Below are 17,500 nucleotides of genomic sequence, written 5' to 3'. Positions count from 1 at the left end.
ATCCACCAAATAAAAGAGACAAGATTCTCTTTCTCTAGTGATAGTAACATATAGAGTATGGAACTTTTGGCCTCATTTGTAATACCACTATACTTTGGGTTATCTCTGCAGCACGTCTTGTTAAAATAAAATAAAAAATGAAAAAAATATATAATATACAATATATAATAATAATTATAATAATAAAAATAATAACAACAATAATAATGAAATGCCTTCACATAAAAGAAATTCCACTCCACTCCACTTACTTTTGGCATTTGTAGAGTTCCCTTGGCAAGTGTTCGCACATTTTCCGCAGACACTTTGCCTCCGGGGCCAGTGCGGGATGACAAGGTATATTCCACTTCTTGCCCAAGCTCAAGGTTGTTAGCATCACCTTCAACATTACTGAAAAGGAGATTAAGGTCATATAAAGACTGGAAAATGAATGTTCATTTTCGTTCTTGAATATTCACTATCCCAAAACTTTGATGTAAAAGCTTTTATTTTATGAAAATTCACTATCCCAAAATGTTGATGTAAAAGCTTTTATTTTATCAAGGCACAAGTACTACATAGGATATAAGGGATGCCCTACATATATACTTGAAGTGTACCTTTAACATCCAATTCTCCTCCTTTTATCCTAAAGTATTTCTAAGTTCTATTATTCTTTCTATGGAACAAATGCGTCAAAAGTTATAATATTTGAGTTAAAAGATTCACTGGTAAATACCTGAAGTGGAAGAAGATCTCCTTGTCATGAGATATGGTCTCAATAAAACCAAAGGTGTCCTTAAGAGCAGCTACGAAGCCCTGGTGTAGCGTGGCAGAGGGACGAGGGCCTGGAGTGTTGCCCTTGCCGTTCATGTTAGTACTGCTGTTGCTGGTGACGTTTCCATTACTTGGTGTGCTGTGAAGCGTAGTAATCATTGTTGAAATGAACAGGTCTAATTAAATGAAGGTGCAAAACTTCAATAACAGGATAATCTTTTTGGAGATTATGTATACACCCACTTCATACTTACATCATATACAAAATATACTTTGCCAGTCTTTTACCTTAATTTTCAAATGAATATCTAAAAACTATGTGATCTATTACTATCAATCATCATCAATTGTATTTAATTAATTCAAACCATTGCATCCAATGTTATTCTCTCTTACCTTCTTGTTTGAAGTAAAAATACAATAAAACAAGATGGGACTGCATTTACAGTATACATGCCTTTCATTTTTTTTTTTTTTTTTTTTTTTCACAGATTGACCCACAAGTATGTTGAGCCACCAAAGAATCAATTACTAGGCCTCACTCCATTTCTTGAATTTTCAGTATTTCTCTCTTCTGTTATCACTATTATTACTGTAATTAATGATGTTAATATGGCAGGGATGAGATCATGATAATAGTTCTTTAATGAATTAACCCTCTAGACTTCAAGCTGTGCCATACTTAAATTTTTAGGAAATGAGGCTAAAATGTGGTCTTATGACTATTTTTCAGGAACAACCTTCTCAGTGAGAGTAGCCAGAGCTAGCCCAACAAGTTAACAACTGTATAGCATGTAAACAACTGTATAATGTGTAAAAATATGTTCATAAAACAAAATCATATTGGATAGGGCATATTTCTGCCTATAATGAAATACAAATAAGAAGAGGAAGAAAAAATAAACAATATACATAGATGGAAGTAAAGCCTATTGCTCAATCTCACATTTACCTTGGGGCACTGGTTTGGCTAGGGCGCAAAGACAGTCCAGTGGCGGCAGCAGAGGTGAGGTTATTGGCTGCTGGGCGAACTGATGATGCTTGGCCTCGCACCAGTCGGATCCCCATTGCCACAAGCTCCTTGGTTCGCTTTACCTGATATATGCTGAATTCCACCTGTTAACAGAGAGGCAAAAGCTTGTTAATGTAACCATTACATTGAGAATTTCACTTGATTCATTTCTCATATCAGATTTCACGCCTCCTTGAGAAATATCACTTACAACAGGTGAAACTCCATACCTTATCTCCACTTTGCAAAGGTTTATCACAGTTATTAGCATAGTAGTTTATAGTCTGCTTCACTCCATCTAAAGTGTATGAGATGACTCCAGGTTCCTGCATTTTTTCAGTGGTTAACATCTGGCTATTCTTGTGGGGGCTCCTGGGGCTACCTGGAGCTTCCACTGTAACCTGAGGAAGAGAAAATCATGTTACTATATTCTCTCTGTGATCTTTTATTTGTATATGCCTATAGCAAGGGATACGAGTAGGAAATAAAACCAACTTATTAAACCAGTAATAGATACTTTGCTAGTAATAATTATGCACCAAACATGTTACATTCCTCTTCACTCACACTTACTTGTCCTTGGAGTCCTTCTTTCACCAACACCTCAAACTTGACAGTGCCTTTCTTCAGACTCTGGATGCGAATGGCACTTTGGCGATTCGGTGACTGATTTGTTGTATCCTGAAGGAAAGTATGCCATTACTTTACCTATTTTTCATCTATGCAACTTCTATATTTACAATACTCCCCTTCAAATTAAATCAAATTTCCCACCTTCTAATTTCATGACTAAAAGACAAGATGCAAAACCAGTCACACACCTGAGCTACGGTAAATTCCACTTCATCATTGATGGCGATCTCATGCTCTGGGTCTAAGAGTTCGTTGTAATGGAAAAACATGCGAGCATCCCGATCAGCACACTTGATGAAGCCGAAGCCTTCTTTCAGAGCAACGATCACTCCCTGTTCACGCTTCTCACCAGACACCTTGAAGCTGCAGGAGAAAGATAGGATTAGTTTTACCTTTTCCTCCCTTTCTCTGTGTAGATAAAAAGTTATGAAGTTTGATCTCTGTCTCCTATCTAAACCAATTACAAACTTCATATATCCCATGTTTTACCTTTCATCAAGCAGAGAGATATTTGTGGCCTTCTGCAGGTGATCCCTCCTATCCGTTGCAATGTTGAACTGGACCCAGTCTCCGTGGCGCAAGGTGAAGTCACCCTTCTGGTCACGCTCTCCAAATTTCACCTCCACCTACAAATAAACGGTAAATGAGAAAGGGAAAATAAAATCCAAAGAAATAAAGAATAAATAGAAAAAAAAAGCAAGCAAGCAAGCAAACATCATTCTGGGAAAAGCAGATACCAGCATTTATTCCACAACTGAAGAAGGGATTAGTGCCAACCAATGCTGAGCACCATACCTCTGAGCGGTCTTTGCCCCTATAACGGATGCGTCCATCCAGGGGGTCCTTCTGGTAGAGGCGGGAGTTCTTCTCAATGGGCTTGAGTACTTGACCTTTGATCATCTCCTGATTGATGTCTTCAAACACAACAGTCCCCGGGTTCAGCTTCACCATGTTGGCTGCAACTTCTTTGCCCTTTGAGGAGAAAGTGTTGTAAGTAAAAGCTGCTGGTAATGAATCAGTTGCCATTTTCAATTTTAAAAAGTTATTCCTACTGTCTTTTAGATTTCCAATCATCAAACAGTCTAACTGAAAATAAAACCAGTAGGAAGTGGCATATCCCATCGTCTAAAACACCCGTTAAGCAAGGTCTCAACCTCAATCACACTTTCCACTTACATTACGGGTCTGAATGTAGAATTCAACATCATCCCCTAGTTTTAGGCCTCCAGTGATGCCCTTGGCCTCCGAAAAGTGGAAGAAGATCTCATCAACAACATCTGCTCTCTCGATGAACCCGTACGAGTCCTTGATGCCACTCACAACCCCTTGGTACTTCACAGGCTGAGCTGGATTCTCTAGGCGTACATGCCTCGCCGCTAAGTTGCCTGTCCTGCTTCAAGTTGCAATGGTTAATTCGGCTTGTAACTAATTCTCCTTTAAGTTCTTCTGTTTATATATGTCATGTGTATGTCAAATATCTTTCATGAATTATAACATTTATAACAAAACTGCAGCAGGAAAAGGAAGGTGAGCCCCCAAAGAAAATTACTGGCACTTTATGCATCAGTATTAAGGAGTTTGTAGTTCATACAACTACTCGACTCCTCCATAAATTATATTCCTATATACATAATCATAAAAGTATGCATGGGTCATACATATAGGCCTTCATGGAACAAATCTCATTAATGCAAGAACTTGCAATGTACTTATGTTGGTAATGTAAAATTTTCCTCCATTCTTAAAACTTTTGAGAAACACAAGATTCAAGAGGCCATACACTTTAACATGATGCCTTTGGCACTTTGGTACATTTACAGAAAAACCAGGATCTACAAGAGGTGGAAAATTAATAATGGGAATTGTTCATTCCCTTCAACTGGCAATGCAAATTTTATTCTTGTTCTGTAAAAAAACATTTTATTTTTCACAAAGAAATATTGATAATTTTCTTTTCAAACATTACCAGGATATAATATTGCACACTTATTACACTATGAATGTCTAAATTGTGGGATACGAAAGTAAAAATTAAAAAATATAATTCAAGACATACTCATCCCTGAGGTATAAACTCACCTTTGATTGGTAGCGATCTGAAAACTGACTTTGTCGCCAGGCTTAAGAGTCACATAGCCCTCCACATCCTCCTTGCCATAGGGGAGGAAGAAGCACTCGCCCCTATTCTCATAGGTGATTCGGCCCTGGTGCTCACCACCTGACTCACTGCGCAGTTCTGTTGTCACGATACCAATCACCCTCTCCTCACTCAATACCTGAAATCAATCAACCTTGGTTCAGAGGATGGTTAGGGAGAACAAGAGAGCAAAAGGGACATGCGTGAGGCAAGAAAAAATATGGGTATGAATAGAAGAAATTAACCCCTTGCCGACGGGTATGACGGGTAGACACGTGCTATGACCACTGTTAGTACTTGTTTGATTGTTTTTACACACAGATGGCTGTACTTGTATTAAGTCACCAATGAGCCAATTAGGAGTACTGCCTGTCTCGCCCGTTCACCCTTTTCTTTGATTTATGAAATATTTTACGTTATCTTATTATTAAAAAAACATTATAATAATTATAATGTTTATAAAAAAAAATAATAACCTCGATACTCATAGCACTAGTAAAAAATACGTTTTTCCCGCCAATTCAAATCAGGTACGGTCACAAGATCTACTTATTGACTCCTTTGTGGCTAAGCACTAACAGAGCCATCTATGGGCAGACATTTCACAAAAAATATAGAAAATGGGCACAGCATTTTTCCCATTTTTTGTTCATTTTCCCCGGCGGCATTGGGTTAACTATGTGTCTATATACATAAATGCAAAACTAAATAAGGGACTCTAAACACATGCAGATTCTTATGAATAAAAACACACACACAAACTTACCACTTCTGGGGATATCTTGGTAACTGCTGAGGCAATAGGTTTGCCAGTGCGACGGTCAAAGGTCACTTCAAACTCAACAGGATCACCAATACGAAGGTGCTCGGTATTACCATCGAACTGCGAGAAGTGGAAAAAGAGTCTTGCCTGTCTCTCACAGCACTGTATGAAGCCATAGGTTTGCTGTAAATTAAAATATGGGAAAGGCATTAAAAGTAATAGAAAAAAAAATTAATTAATTAATTAATAGATAAATAAAAAATAATAATGTACATGATTTGACATAATATATATGGTCAATTAAAGTAGAATTATTTGGACTTTGAAACTAGCAATTAGCTATCATAAACAAGTATTAGACTAATAAATATAAGATAATAAAACAGAAATTTACTCCTCAGGAAATATGCTCTCAAAACACCCTTCAACACTCCTCTGATACACTTTCCAGAAGTCCTTTTCAACCCCATTCAACTAAGTAGTAGAGACTAACCAGAAGCTTCTCGATAATTCCTGTTTCCCGCACGCTCTGGCTGTTGTTGCTGGAGAGGCCATTGGTGTGGGAGTAAGAATTTGTTGTCTCAGAGCCATTGGACTCCGAGGGAAAGCCATTGGCGTTAAGGGTGAAGGTGCCAATCTTAAAGTCTGCCACTGGAGGGGTGTACTGGGAGCTGGAGTTGGAGCTGTAATAGTTGGACGAAGAGCTGGAGAGCTGCGGCGATCGCGGGGGACCCTGAGACGACGTCTGTGGCTGCTGCGAGTGCGATTGCGAGTGGTGGCTGGTCTGGTGGCTGGTCTGGTGGCTGGTCTGGTGGCTGGTCTGGTGGTTGGTCTGGTGGCTGGTCTGGTGGCTGGTTTGGTGGCTGGTCTGGTGGTTGGACTGGGTGGGCTGCTGGTTGCTCTGGTTGTTCATGTGGGACGAGAACATGTTGTGGTGAGAGCTGGAGGAGCTGAAGGTGGGGGAGGGAGGGGGGATGCTACTGTGGGAGTTGCGGGACTGATGGTGACCAGAGCTGGGAGACTCATAGAAGCCGTTGTATCGATTGTGGTGGTGCAGGGTTCCCCCATTGTAGTCCAGTACTGCTGGTTCTGAGATTGGCGGCTGGAATAAAGTCCACTGAGGATCCATGGTTGGCTGGCGTTGGTACTACTTGATCGCTTGGGAGTTCTTAGTTTCGCTTAAAATTCTCTTCTTCTTTTTTCACACTTGTTATATATAGGAACAATGTTTACAGAGAGTTAACACAAGAAACGTATGAGACACTTAGACCTTTGTCAACAAATATTAGTCTTATAATTTCAATAAAAATATAGAGCAAGAATAAATATTTGAGACTTTTCAGTTTCTTCAGAAGATAATTTTGTGTCTCAAAAGAAATTTAAACATTCACTAGACAGGAAAAAAAGAAAAGAAAAGAAAAGAAAGAAAAAATAAAAGAAAAATATTCTAATTTGCCTGAAATCCAAAGGACACAAGGGCTAAACGATACATCTAATACACTGAGGCTTTGGTCAACAAAGATTCTACTTAACACAGATTCTTGCGACGAGACTGGATTACAGAATGCTCGGTTTTTAAAAAGACGAGGGGAGGAGGGAAAAGGGGGGGCGGCTTTTGGAAATGCACGTCTTTTTTTTGTTTTTGTTATTTTTGTTTTTATTTTTTGTTTGTTTTGTTTTTTTATATTTGTTTGTTTGTGCCAGGATGTGTGAGAAGACTTTGACGAGGCTTGGCGGTGATAAAAACTGGCTTGTAGTGGGGTAAAATTGGTCCTCAGATGTCACTCAGTTTCTTGTGCCGTGCTTTGGTGTGCCGGTAACGACCTGCCAGCCTCTTTTCACAATTGACGTAGGAGTTGCAGTAGTTTCTGTCTACCCTAGTGAATGCTAGGACTTGTAGGCTGTTGTGCTTGTTTGGACTGGCTTGAAAAGGTTGCTTGTAGAGTGCTACATCTATGCAGACTTGACTTGTTAATGGTAACTTGTGGTCTAATCTAATCAGGCTTGGCTGCTGTTTTGTGGATGGTATTCTTCAAGTCTTCAGGTGTTTAGACTTTACTGAAAATACAGAAAAGAAAAAAAATTAATAGCTAAAACAATAACTGCTCTAAGAACAATGGCCAATAGGTATTACAATACTAAATATAACAAGAACAATTGTTATAAAAATAACAGCAAATCGAGACCAAGTCAGATAAAGGGAAAATTTCTGGCAATCCAGTAGCTACATAATATTTCCAGGAGAAAAATAATCATTCAGTAATTAGTATAAAAAAGTGGCATACACCAACACTTCTGGTAAAAGTAAAGATAATAAGACTTAGTGATACAAAATGGCTCTCAGACTGGCTATTTTCCATATTTAAAGTGCAGAACCCTGCAGCTGTCTCTACAAATATTTGCAGCAATGAAAAAATTCTACCGCAGAACATCATGCAGGTTACAGAGCTTTCATACACACTCTAACAAAAACATTCCAAATACCACACAATGGTTTCAACTGTTAAGCGAGCACTATACGTGGTGCCTTCATCCGATCCCTCACTAAAAATCAAAAGGGTAGTGCCCAAGAAAGACCTAAGAAAAGGAAATATCAACATGTCTAACAGGAATACAAAACAGGAGAAATAGACTGGACTAACAACCTACTTCTGAACCTATTGATCAAACCCAGTGGCTTGTCTTAACCCTCTAAAAACAACCGATTTGCAACATCAAGATTCCCAAATAACAAAGGGGGATTCCACAGCAGTAGTCTTTCCAACTTCAGTGTATGGGCCCTTTAGCAAAATGGTAATGGTAATTGGTGTTGGTAGTGGCAGTGGTGTCTAGTGGCAGTATTATTATCATTATTATTACTAGTACTAGTATTACTACAAGTATTACTATTATTACCAGTATTATCTGCTAATAGTACTAGTACTACCAACACTACTACATATTACAAGTATCACTATTATTACTAGTGCTGATATTACTAGTACTAGTAGTAGTAGTACTAGTGGTAGTACTAGTACTACTAGTAGTATACTAGTACTACTACTGGTAGTAGTAGTACTACTACTAGTACTGCTACTAGTACTACTACTAGTAGTACTAGTACTACTACTACTACTAGTACTACTACTAGTACTACTAGTACTAGTACTACTACTAGTAGTAGTACTAGTACTACTACTAGTAGTACTAGTATACTACTAGTAGTACTAGTACTACCACTAGTACTAGTACTAGTACTAGTACTACTACTAGTACTAGTAATATCAGCACTAGTAATAATAGTGATACTTGTAATATGTAGTAGTGGTGGTAGTACTAGTACTATTAGCAGATAATACTGGTAATAATAGTAATACTTGTAGTAATACTAGTACTAGTAATAATAATGATAACAGTACTTAATAGTAGTGGTAGTAGAACTAGTAGCAGCATACCACTAGTAGTAGTAGTAGTATTTGTAGTACTAACATCAGTAGCACTAGTAGTAGTAATACCAGTAGCATAAGTAGTACCAGTAGTACTAGTAGTAGCACTAGTATGAGTAGAAGTCCTAATAGAAATTCTAGTAGTAGTAGTAGTAGTAGTAGTAGTAGTAGTAGTAGTAGTAGTAGTAGTAGTAGTAGTAGTAGTAGTAGTAGTAGTAGTAGTAGTAGTAGTAGTAGTAGTAGTAGTAGTAGTAGTAGTAGTAGTAGTAGTAGTAGTAGTAGTAGTAGTAGTAGTAGTAGTAGTAGTAGGAGGAGGAGGAGGAAGTGGGAAGAGGAAGCAAAAGTAAAAGTAGAACCAGAAGCAGTAGTAGTAGTAAAAATAACTGACAATGACAACAACAACAACAAGTGGAAGTATTGTAGAAACGATGTGTGCATTCTTTCCTTTGTGGGTATTTCCTTGTATAAAGACAGTAGAAGTAGTGTATACATACAGCAGGAACAGTGAAGAGGGCAGTATTTCACACTTTCTTTGTATGGATAATGTACTTATTCATGTGAACAAGATCACAGACAATGTATTTTTTCTCATCAGTTTATATTTATATTTACATTTATATATATATATATGTATATATATATATATATATATATATATATATATAGATATGTAAATATAATAAAATTAATAACATATTTTTCTTTCCCCTAAGCATTTGACTAACATGCTCCATTCAAATAATTTCTGAGGTGAAACACTCGTATATGACTTTAATATAGGAAAAAAAACTCTACCCCTGCCTGCCTAAACTATTGAAAACCTCACCCTTCCTTTCCCTTCCCCTCCAGTACCCTTGGACGGAGGGCAGCTACAAGCCCATAGCTCAAAAGATGTGCATTAATATTCTCTACAACCTACAAAAAGAATCACTGCACTCCCTCAGGTGGTTATTCATAACTGCATGAATTGTAACATGAACTTGGAATATCAAAACTAACATAATTACAAAGCTTTTCACTACTGGAGGAAACACAAAATAAACCGAGAGACATTATCTACCTGGCAAAGGGCTAGACACTACAAAAAGTCTGGGTGTAAACATAACACAATCTAACAATACCTAACAATGGTCTGCAACAAAAGAGCATTTCCATAAACCTAACAAACTCAGTACCAAGATATAACTATTTTGACTAAATGAGTTATACAGGAAATACCTCAACTGAAGCTTTAACAGCACTTCAAAGTCAGCTGCTAAATCAATCGGTTCAGTGTTTACAGACAGTTATTTCTGGCTATTGCACAAGAGAATTCTGCTGATCTTACAATCTTTCATCCAATGTCCAATCATTATCAGACCATGTCAGTAAACATTAAAGAGTATGAAGATTTATATGGAAATTTTCAAAATATGGAATAAATATATGGAAGGGGGGGGGGGGGACACCAGCCACAACCTAATCGTGGTTGTAATATCAATAATAAAACCATTACTAATATTTTCAGTAATACCAGACATAATATCAGCATAAATAATAGAATTTGAGACCATAAAGGATTAAAAGACACCTTATGTATTCAAAATTGGCCTATGCCTTCTTGCCTGTTAGTGCTTTAGCATAGGCCAGTACAACTTTGGGGCATGATAGAGATAAGACATCAATCTAAGCTTTATCTTGCCAGTGTAGCCCTCATGAAAATAGTAGAAACAGTAATAGCAATATCAAGGATAAAACTAAAGGAAGTGGAAATAAGTGGTATCCTTGTAACTTTGTACTAGCAGAAACAAAGGTAAAACCTACAATGCCCACTGTAATAAAAATCAGTAATGCAATAATAATAGAAATAGCAGGAGAATTATGATGCAGGTAGCAACAATAGTAAAAATATAAGAAACAAAAGAGTTATAGCAATTTTCAATAGTAATAGTTGTGGTTGCTGTCATAGAAATAATAATTATTTTCATTGCATTGGTAACAAACAGCAGGGGAGACAGAAACCTACAACCACGTAACGTACTGCAATGTAAATAATAATGATTTTCACCATCAAAAACTGATTTCATTAAAGACAAAGATGCAAACAAAGATCTTTAAAAAGGGTAAACCAATGAAACAGAAGCAGATGAAACAAAGAAAATGAAACCCAAATTCTTTGCAAATTGCTTGTCACTTCAAGCATTTTGCTCATGAATCATAATGTTTGCATTCTTCAGACTAGTTTACCAACTACTAAAGAATGTTCATGAATCTTTTTTGTGGAGTCTTCAAAGAGATTTAATCATTAAGAAAACAAAGGATTGACATTTTTTTTTTTTTTTTTTTTTAAACATGGGTGGTAAACATTACAAAATGTTGAGAACAGGACTGCATGATAATGGGCTAAAACAATAAAATATATCATAAAAAAAAAAGTATATACCAAAACATAAATAAATAATTAAATACTAAATAATAATAATCTGCAGAATCACACATCAAAGCTGCTAAATCCATTCTACTGCGGTCGTCTAGTGATACCAAGACCTCTGCACTTTAAAGATAAAATCCGACGAACCTCCAACACACATTTTGCCCAGACGGATTATGCCAATCTCCCAGCCTATCGATCCTTACATTAGAATCCAGTTCAAACTCAATCCTGACTCATGAAAGCAAAGGACTCTTTTGGCTTCTGTTTCTGGTGTGTGACGCATAGAGGCCATAGCGTCACTTTATGCAAAATATTCACGGCGATTTGTCTAGCAGAAAATAAATAAATACAAATGATCAAATAAAAAAAATGAATACTTTGTTTACAGTATCCTTAAATAGTAATACATCCAAGAGAAACATAAACAAGACAATTTAAATAAAGTAAGAGCAAAGAAAGATGTTCTAACAAAACATTGGAATTTATCTGATCTTCCTCAAACTCTTTAACTGATCGAAAACGAGAGCGGCTATCCGTGGACGAGAAGCAGGCCTATTACAAACGGAAAAATAATCTACTGAATTTTTCTAAATTAAAAGCGTGGTTTACGGTACATTACGGCTTTCAAAAGCTGGCTATAATGACCAATTTTAAAGGCTATCAAAGATCTAATAAAAAAAATAAAAAAATAAAAATAGTCCAAAACAGTCTGAAAATTCTATGTATCTATAAACTAACTCAACTAAACTGCGGAAAAATTAAGAAATTCCAAAGGAGTGCCACCCAAACTTAAAAGTAAATAAATAAATAAATAAAATAAATCAAACAAAAACTATCAATAATTTGACACTCTTCGAACATAAGGTTTTGAGTTCCTATACACCCACAAATGTCATATGTCAAGGGTTGCAGAATCAACAAAGAAAAGGGAACAGCACAGAGCAGCAGATACTTAATTACCCAACAAACCGCTACAATTATGGCAAATCTCTCTTATACTCCCGAAAAAGACCCTAGCAAACGCCGTGGTCTTCGTGCCTCCTGCGACCCGACAGAAAATGACCCTTTGGGACACGAGCGAAACTGGACACATGACGGTCACATAACCGGCGTTACATTGACAGAGGAGCACCAAATGAGGGGATCCCTTGTGTGGCTGGATGGCCATAGCCGCGGGGGAGGCAGACAGGCCACGGCACTTCCTCGAGGCGCTATCCCCACCCCGATAGAATTACCGACGCCGTCCCCCAATACCCTCGACTCTGGCCCCCACGACAGGCAGGCGGCACTTCCCTGGGAGCCAGAGCCAGCAGAGGCAGAAGGCCCTCTTGCGAAAGGAGGCCCAGGCTCCAAGGCCAAACAAACAAGGAAATAACACAACAGACATCCTGCTTCCCCCTCCCCCCTGCGGCCCCAGCCCCCCCCGCCCCAGGGAGGAACCCCCCCCCCCTTCTGACGTGGGGGGAGGGGGCCTCGCCGCGCCCGAGGCCTTTTCCCGAAAGACACGAGGCCAAATATCCCAGACAAGGTCACACTAAGCCAACTTTTTTTCTTGTTCGGGCTCCCTCTTCCTTCCTCGTTCTTGGCGTTTCTCTGTCCTCCCTCTCCTCCTCCTCCTCCTCCGCGGGCGGGCCAGCGAGGAAAAGCCTCGTCTCGCCCACGCCAGGCGTCTGGAAATGTCATCAGAGCGAAAAAAAGAGAAAAATATTAACCACGTTCACACTGCAAGCTCGGTCGCCCTCGCATCATACTCGCCCTCCCTTCGAGCTTTGATGCTCCTTTTCTTCACCTTCTCCTGGATTACCGCGGGTCATTTGCATCTCGAGACAAGCGAGGGAGGGTAGAGAGCTCGCGCGGAGAGTAAAACGAGCAGAGGGGAGCCCGTGAGCGGGTGAAATGGGCCAAAAACTTACCACAGCACAGCACGGCACTGATGACATGCCGCCATCTTTAGGACTACACTCTCATCATGTGCGACGTCACGTAGTCTGTGGGTGTCGTTTCCCTTTATCCGTGCGATATGCGTGTGCTCTCGCGGGTTGTATGGTCTAGTCAGGTTTTATTCATTCTTTTGAGGTGTCGTTAGTTCGATTTGATGCGTTTTTGGTCTTTGAGTAAGGGGAAGCAGAGGGTTATGTGGCACCGCAGCGTTAGTTCGGTTCACCGCCGCTAGATGGCGCTGTGTGACAAGGCTGCTTTAAAGCGCGCGGAATTTGAATCGAAATTGACCAAGTAGAAGTCTATGGGACAATTTTACAAATGGAGATTGTTTCCTGGCCACAGACCTTGTATTTTCGATTAGATCTTAGTTTTTACATGGATTTCATCCTTATTTTCCGGAATATTGCCAGATATGTTGACTAAATCCGGATTTATTGACTTATGCAACTTAAAATTTTTGCAGTTTTTGTAAACCTTTTTTTTTTTCTGAAAACTAATACGTAACTTGGTTAATATGACCTGTATCACTCTTCAGTATTAGACAATGATTGCTAATTGTTTTTCACATTCATTTTATATCTAGGACACTGCATTTTTAACTTCCATAAACAGATTTTCCTTTCCTTCTGTGATGGCAAATATTCAACATATTTAAATATCATACAACTCGATACAAAATATCCATCATGCATAAAAATTCCGAATTAGAGTATTTATCATGACAACAACATGTTTAACTAAACATAAGATACGCATATTAAAATCACCATCACATTTTGATAGATAAACACGTATTTCCAATGTTTTAAAGACATTATAGTTTAAGCGATTTTAACAACACTATTATTCTTAGGGGATTGGGCACAGAGGAGCATTGAATTCTCCAAATGCAAATGTTAATACGCTTTTTATTTAAACAGGATTCTATCATAAGAGGGGCCTGTATCTGTGAACCAATCTGTATAGTTGTCTATTTATCTGCCTTTATACATATCCGTATTCCCATATTTCCTTCTGGCGGGCGCGCGCATGTATGTGTGTGTGTGTGTGTGTGTGTGTGTGTGTGTGTGTGTGTGTGTGTGTGTGTGTTTGTGTGTGTGTGTGTGTGTGTGTGTGTGTGTGTGTGTGTGTGTGTGTGTGTTTGTGTGTGTGTGTGTGTGTGTGTGTGTGTGCGCGCGCGTGTGTGTGAGTGTGTGCGTTTGGCGAGTGATAGCGATGCAGGACGACAAAATAGTTACTCGTTCAATAATAACCAAAATAACAAAACTGGAGACAAAAATGTTACTACAGCCGCTGCTGCTACCAGTGCTATAAGTTATAACAATGAAAACAACAAAACAACAATGAACACTGTAATAATAATGACAATAATAAGAAGGATAATTATATTATTAATAATAATAGTAATAATAATAAGAAGAATGATAATAATACAAATAGTAATAATACTACTAATAATAATAACAATAGTAATAATAATAATAATAATCAGTAATAATCATAATAATCATAATAATGATAATGACGATGATAATGATAATAATAAAAATATCGATATGACATTAATAATAACAACAGCGATAATGATGATGATAATAATAATAATAACAATAATAATAATAATTAATATTATTAGTAGTAGTAGTAGTATTATATAATAATAATAACAATAATAGTAACAATTATAACAACAACAACAATAGTAATGATGATAATAACAGTAATGATAATGATAACAATAATGACAGTAATGATAATGATAATGATAATAATAATGATAATAATGACAATATTAATAACAACAAAAACATCAACAATAAGAAGAATAAGAATAAGAAGAACAATAAACTATTAACAAAAATAATAATATCAATTGTAACAATAATGAAAATCATAATACTAATACTAATACTAATAATAACAATGATAATAATAATGACAATAATAATAATAGTAATGATAATAATGATGATGATGATAATGATGATGATGATGATGATGATGATAATGAAAATAATAAAAACAACAATAATAATAATTATAATAATAATAATAGTTATTATTATTACCACAATAATGACGATTATATTAATAATGATAACAGTACTACTACTACTAATGATGATGATGATGATAATAATAGTGATGATGATAATGATAATAAAAACAACAATAATAATAACGATAATAATAATAATAGTTATCATTATAATTACCACAATAATGATGATTATAATAATAATGATAATAAAAAAGATAATAACTATTATAATGGTAATAATGACAATGATGTTAATAGAGATACTACTACTAGCAATGATAATAATGATAATAATAGTAATACTAATACTAATTATAATATTACTATTACTACTACTAATGATAGTAATAATATTAATGATAATGATAACAATGATAATGATGATAATATCAACAATGATGATGATTATTATTATTACTATTATTATTATCATTATTATCAGTATTCCATTATCATCATTATTATCATCATTATTATAATCATAGTCATCATTTTAGTTATCATTACTATCATTATCATTGTTGTTATTATTATTATTACACAACCACCGCTACCAGTAACATAAACCATAAATGCGATAATAATGTTGAGAGTGATAATAAGAGATACGAATAAGAATAAAAAGAATGAAAAATAAGAATCAGAAGATACGAACATAAACAAGAAACAATTTTTTTTATTTTCTTTTCCTTCTGATAAATTCGTATTCCTTAGTTCTAAATAGCTATTTATATTATTAAGATTTGCTGTAGATACTGCGGTTGATGATCATAATAATCGCTATTAGGATCATTATAGTTTTCACATTGGTCGAAATGATTACCGATATTATCATTATCGTTGGTATTTTTTGTGAAAATTATCACTATTTTCTGGATTTTTTTCATTACGTGTCAAAGGTTCAAAATCTTGAGATGAATTCATGCTTCCTAAGTACTTTCTTTCTTCTTTAGGTCTCTGGCATTTGCCTCGATTATCATTTTTTTTTTTTTTTTTTTTTTTACATTTTATCTTTTATTATTTTATCTTATTATTGGTTTAGCATTCATTATTAATGTTTTTTATTGCCATTAGTATTGTTTTTCATTTATTGCATAATCATTATTATCATCACCATCACCATCGAAATCATCATCATCTTCATCAGCATTATCACATCATCATCACTAATTCCTGGTATGCTATATTAATGTCATTAATACTGCATGCACTGAATTTGCAAGTACGGACTGCACGTAGGCCAATTGTGCCTACAAACCAGTCGGAATTGAGAGTGGCTTAGGCAGGTTATCAAAAGACGATATTCGAGTAGAATCTGAGATCTTTTGAGGATGTAATAGCCAATGTGCAGGAGAATTAGCTGCTCTTTATATGGTTAGGCACATATTCGGTGAGAGGAAAGTGATGCAATGTTGTTGGTTGATAATACCAATCTGGTTTTCCATCACAAGCTCTCCTGCATGGGCTAGGACGATGCCTTCCTTCGAATGGAAGACCATTACTGTGTGCAAATGCCCTTGCTATCCTCGGACTGTGGACAGGAAATGACCTGCTCGCACATTATAACTTCGTCACAGCGTCCCTAGTCAGTTAATACCAATACAATTCAGTTCAAAGAGAAACAGCGATTCATAATGTCCAGATAGAATGTTCCACCTTTGCTCTATATTTCAGCAAAATTTACAGTATTTTACAGCTGTAGCGATCTCGTCTAGCAATCCTGCTGACCTGCGTTCAACTCCCTCGCCGCCAGTGGATGGCAACCCCGACCATTCTTTGCAAACAGGGGGTAATTTAGAAGCAAAATGAAACAGACAGCATGTCACACCAAGAATATCCATTGTAACAAATGGAATAAAATTAAAACTAAATTGTAAATAATAATCAACTCTGTATCCAGTACGAAAAGGGAGACGAAAGCTTCAAACCGGCTCAGAGGACTACTCTGGGCAGTCCTGCAGTCAAGACAGCACAAGCATTGGGGGTGTCACTTCTCTAAAAGCAAGTTGAGAGCCACCCCCAAATGGGTAGCGTGCGGCGATGATCTAACAGGTATAAGAAAAAACAAAGATATCAAAATAAGGTGAGACTTGCTGATGCATTACAGTCCTCAGTCTGTCTACTTTCCAAACGAAAACAAAAAGAAAAGAAAAAATAATACAGAACACCAAAGCTATTCCTTACGAATGCTTGCAAGAGATGGAAAGGCAATAACAACCAGTGGTCAGTGCTAACAAGAGATTCCCTAGAATTCAGAGGTAGGTAAATCAAACACAAACTGAATGACAGCGCAGAAGAGTATAGGCCCTATCTGATATTGCAATCAGAACATAGTCCTTACAGTTCTCACTTCGGACTCGGGCATATTTGTCCCGTCCT

At 36.8% G+C, this 17,500-nt stretch overlaps 1 protein-coding gene across 4 annotated transcripts in view; it reads right to left on the bottom strand.

Annotated features, from left to right (window-relative positions):
- The window catches only part of LOC125045415 (cold shock domain-containing protein E1-like), a 14,581-nt gene extending 1,406 nt beyond the window's left edge, over positions 1-13,175 (bottom strand). Inside the window, exons 1-13 of one of the 4 annotated variants that reach the window (XM_047642628.1) lie at positions 13,053-13,175; positions 5,795-7,359; positions 5,305-5,484; positions 4,481-4,677; positions 3,578-3,794; positions 3,197-3,373; positions 2,891-3,027; positions 2,590-2,764; positions 2,336-2,449; positions 1,999-2,169; positions 1,709-1,872; positions 719-895; positions 252-390 (exon numbers count right to left, since the gene is read on the bottom strand). In XM_047642628.1, coding sequence (XP_047498584.1) covers positions 252-390; positions 719-895; positions 1,709-1,872; positions 1,999-2,169; positions 2,336-2,449; positions 2,590-2,764; positions 2,891-3,027; positions 3,197-3,373; positions 3,578-3,794; positions 4,481-4,677; positions 5,305-5,484; positions 5,795-6,430 — 2,484 coding nt within the window. In that variant the 5' untranslated portion in view covers positions 6,431-7,359; positions 13,053-13,175. The remainder of the gene's footprint in view (positions 1-251; positions 391-718; positions 896-1,708; positions 1,873-1,998; positions 2,170-2,335; positions 2,450-2,589; positions 2,765-2,890; positions 3,028-3,196; positions 3,374-3,577; positions 3,795-4,480; positions 4,678-5,304; positions 5,485-5,794; positions 7,360-13,052) is intronic. The other 3 variants (XM_047642630.1, XM_047642629.1, XM_047642631.1) reach the window with 3 other exon arrangements.
- Positions 13,176-17,500: the final 4,325 nt, after the last annotated feature.

The sequence above is a fragment of the Penaeus chinensis genome, chromosome 37 (assembly GCF_019202785.1).
Source record: "Penaeus chinensis breed Huanghai No. 1 chromosome 37, ASM1920278v2, whole genome shotgun sequence".
Classification (NCBI taxonomy): Eukaryota; Metazoa; Arthropoda; class Malacostraca; order Decapoda; family Penaeidae; genus Penaeus; species Penaeus chinensis.
Note: the sequence above shows the minus strand (reverse complement) of the source record. Positions and strands in the feature narration are given on the sequence as shown.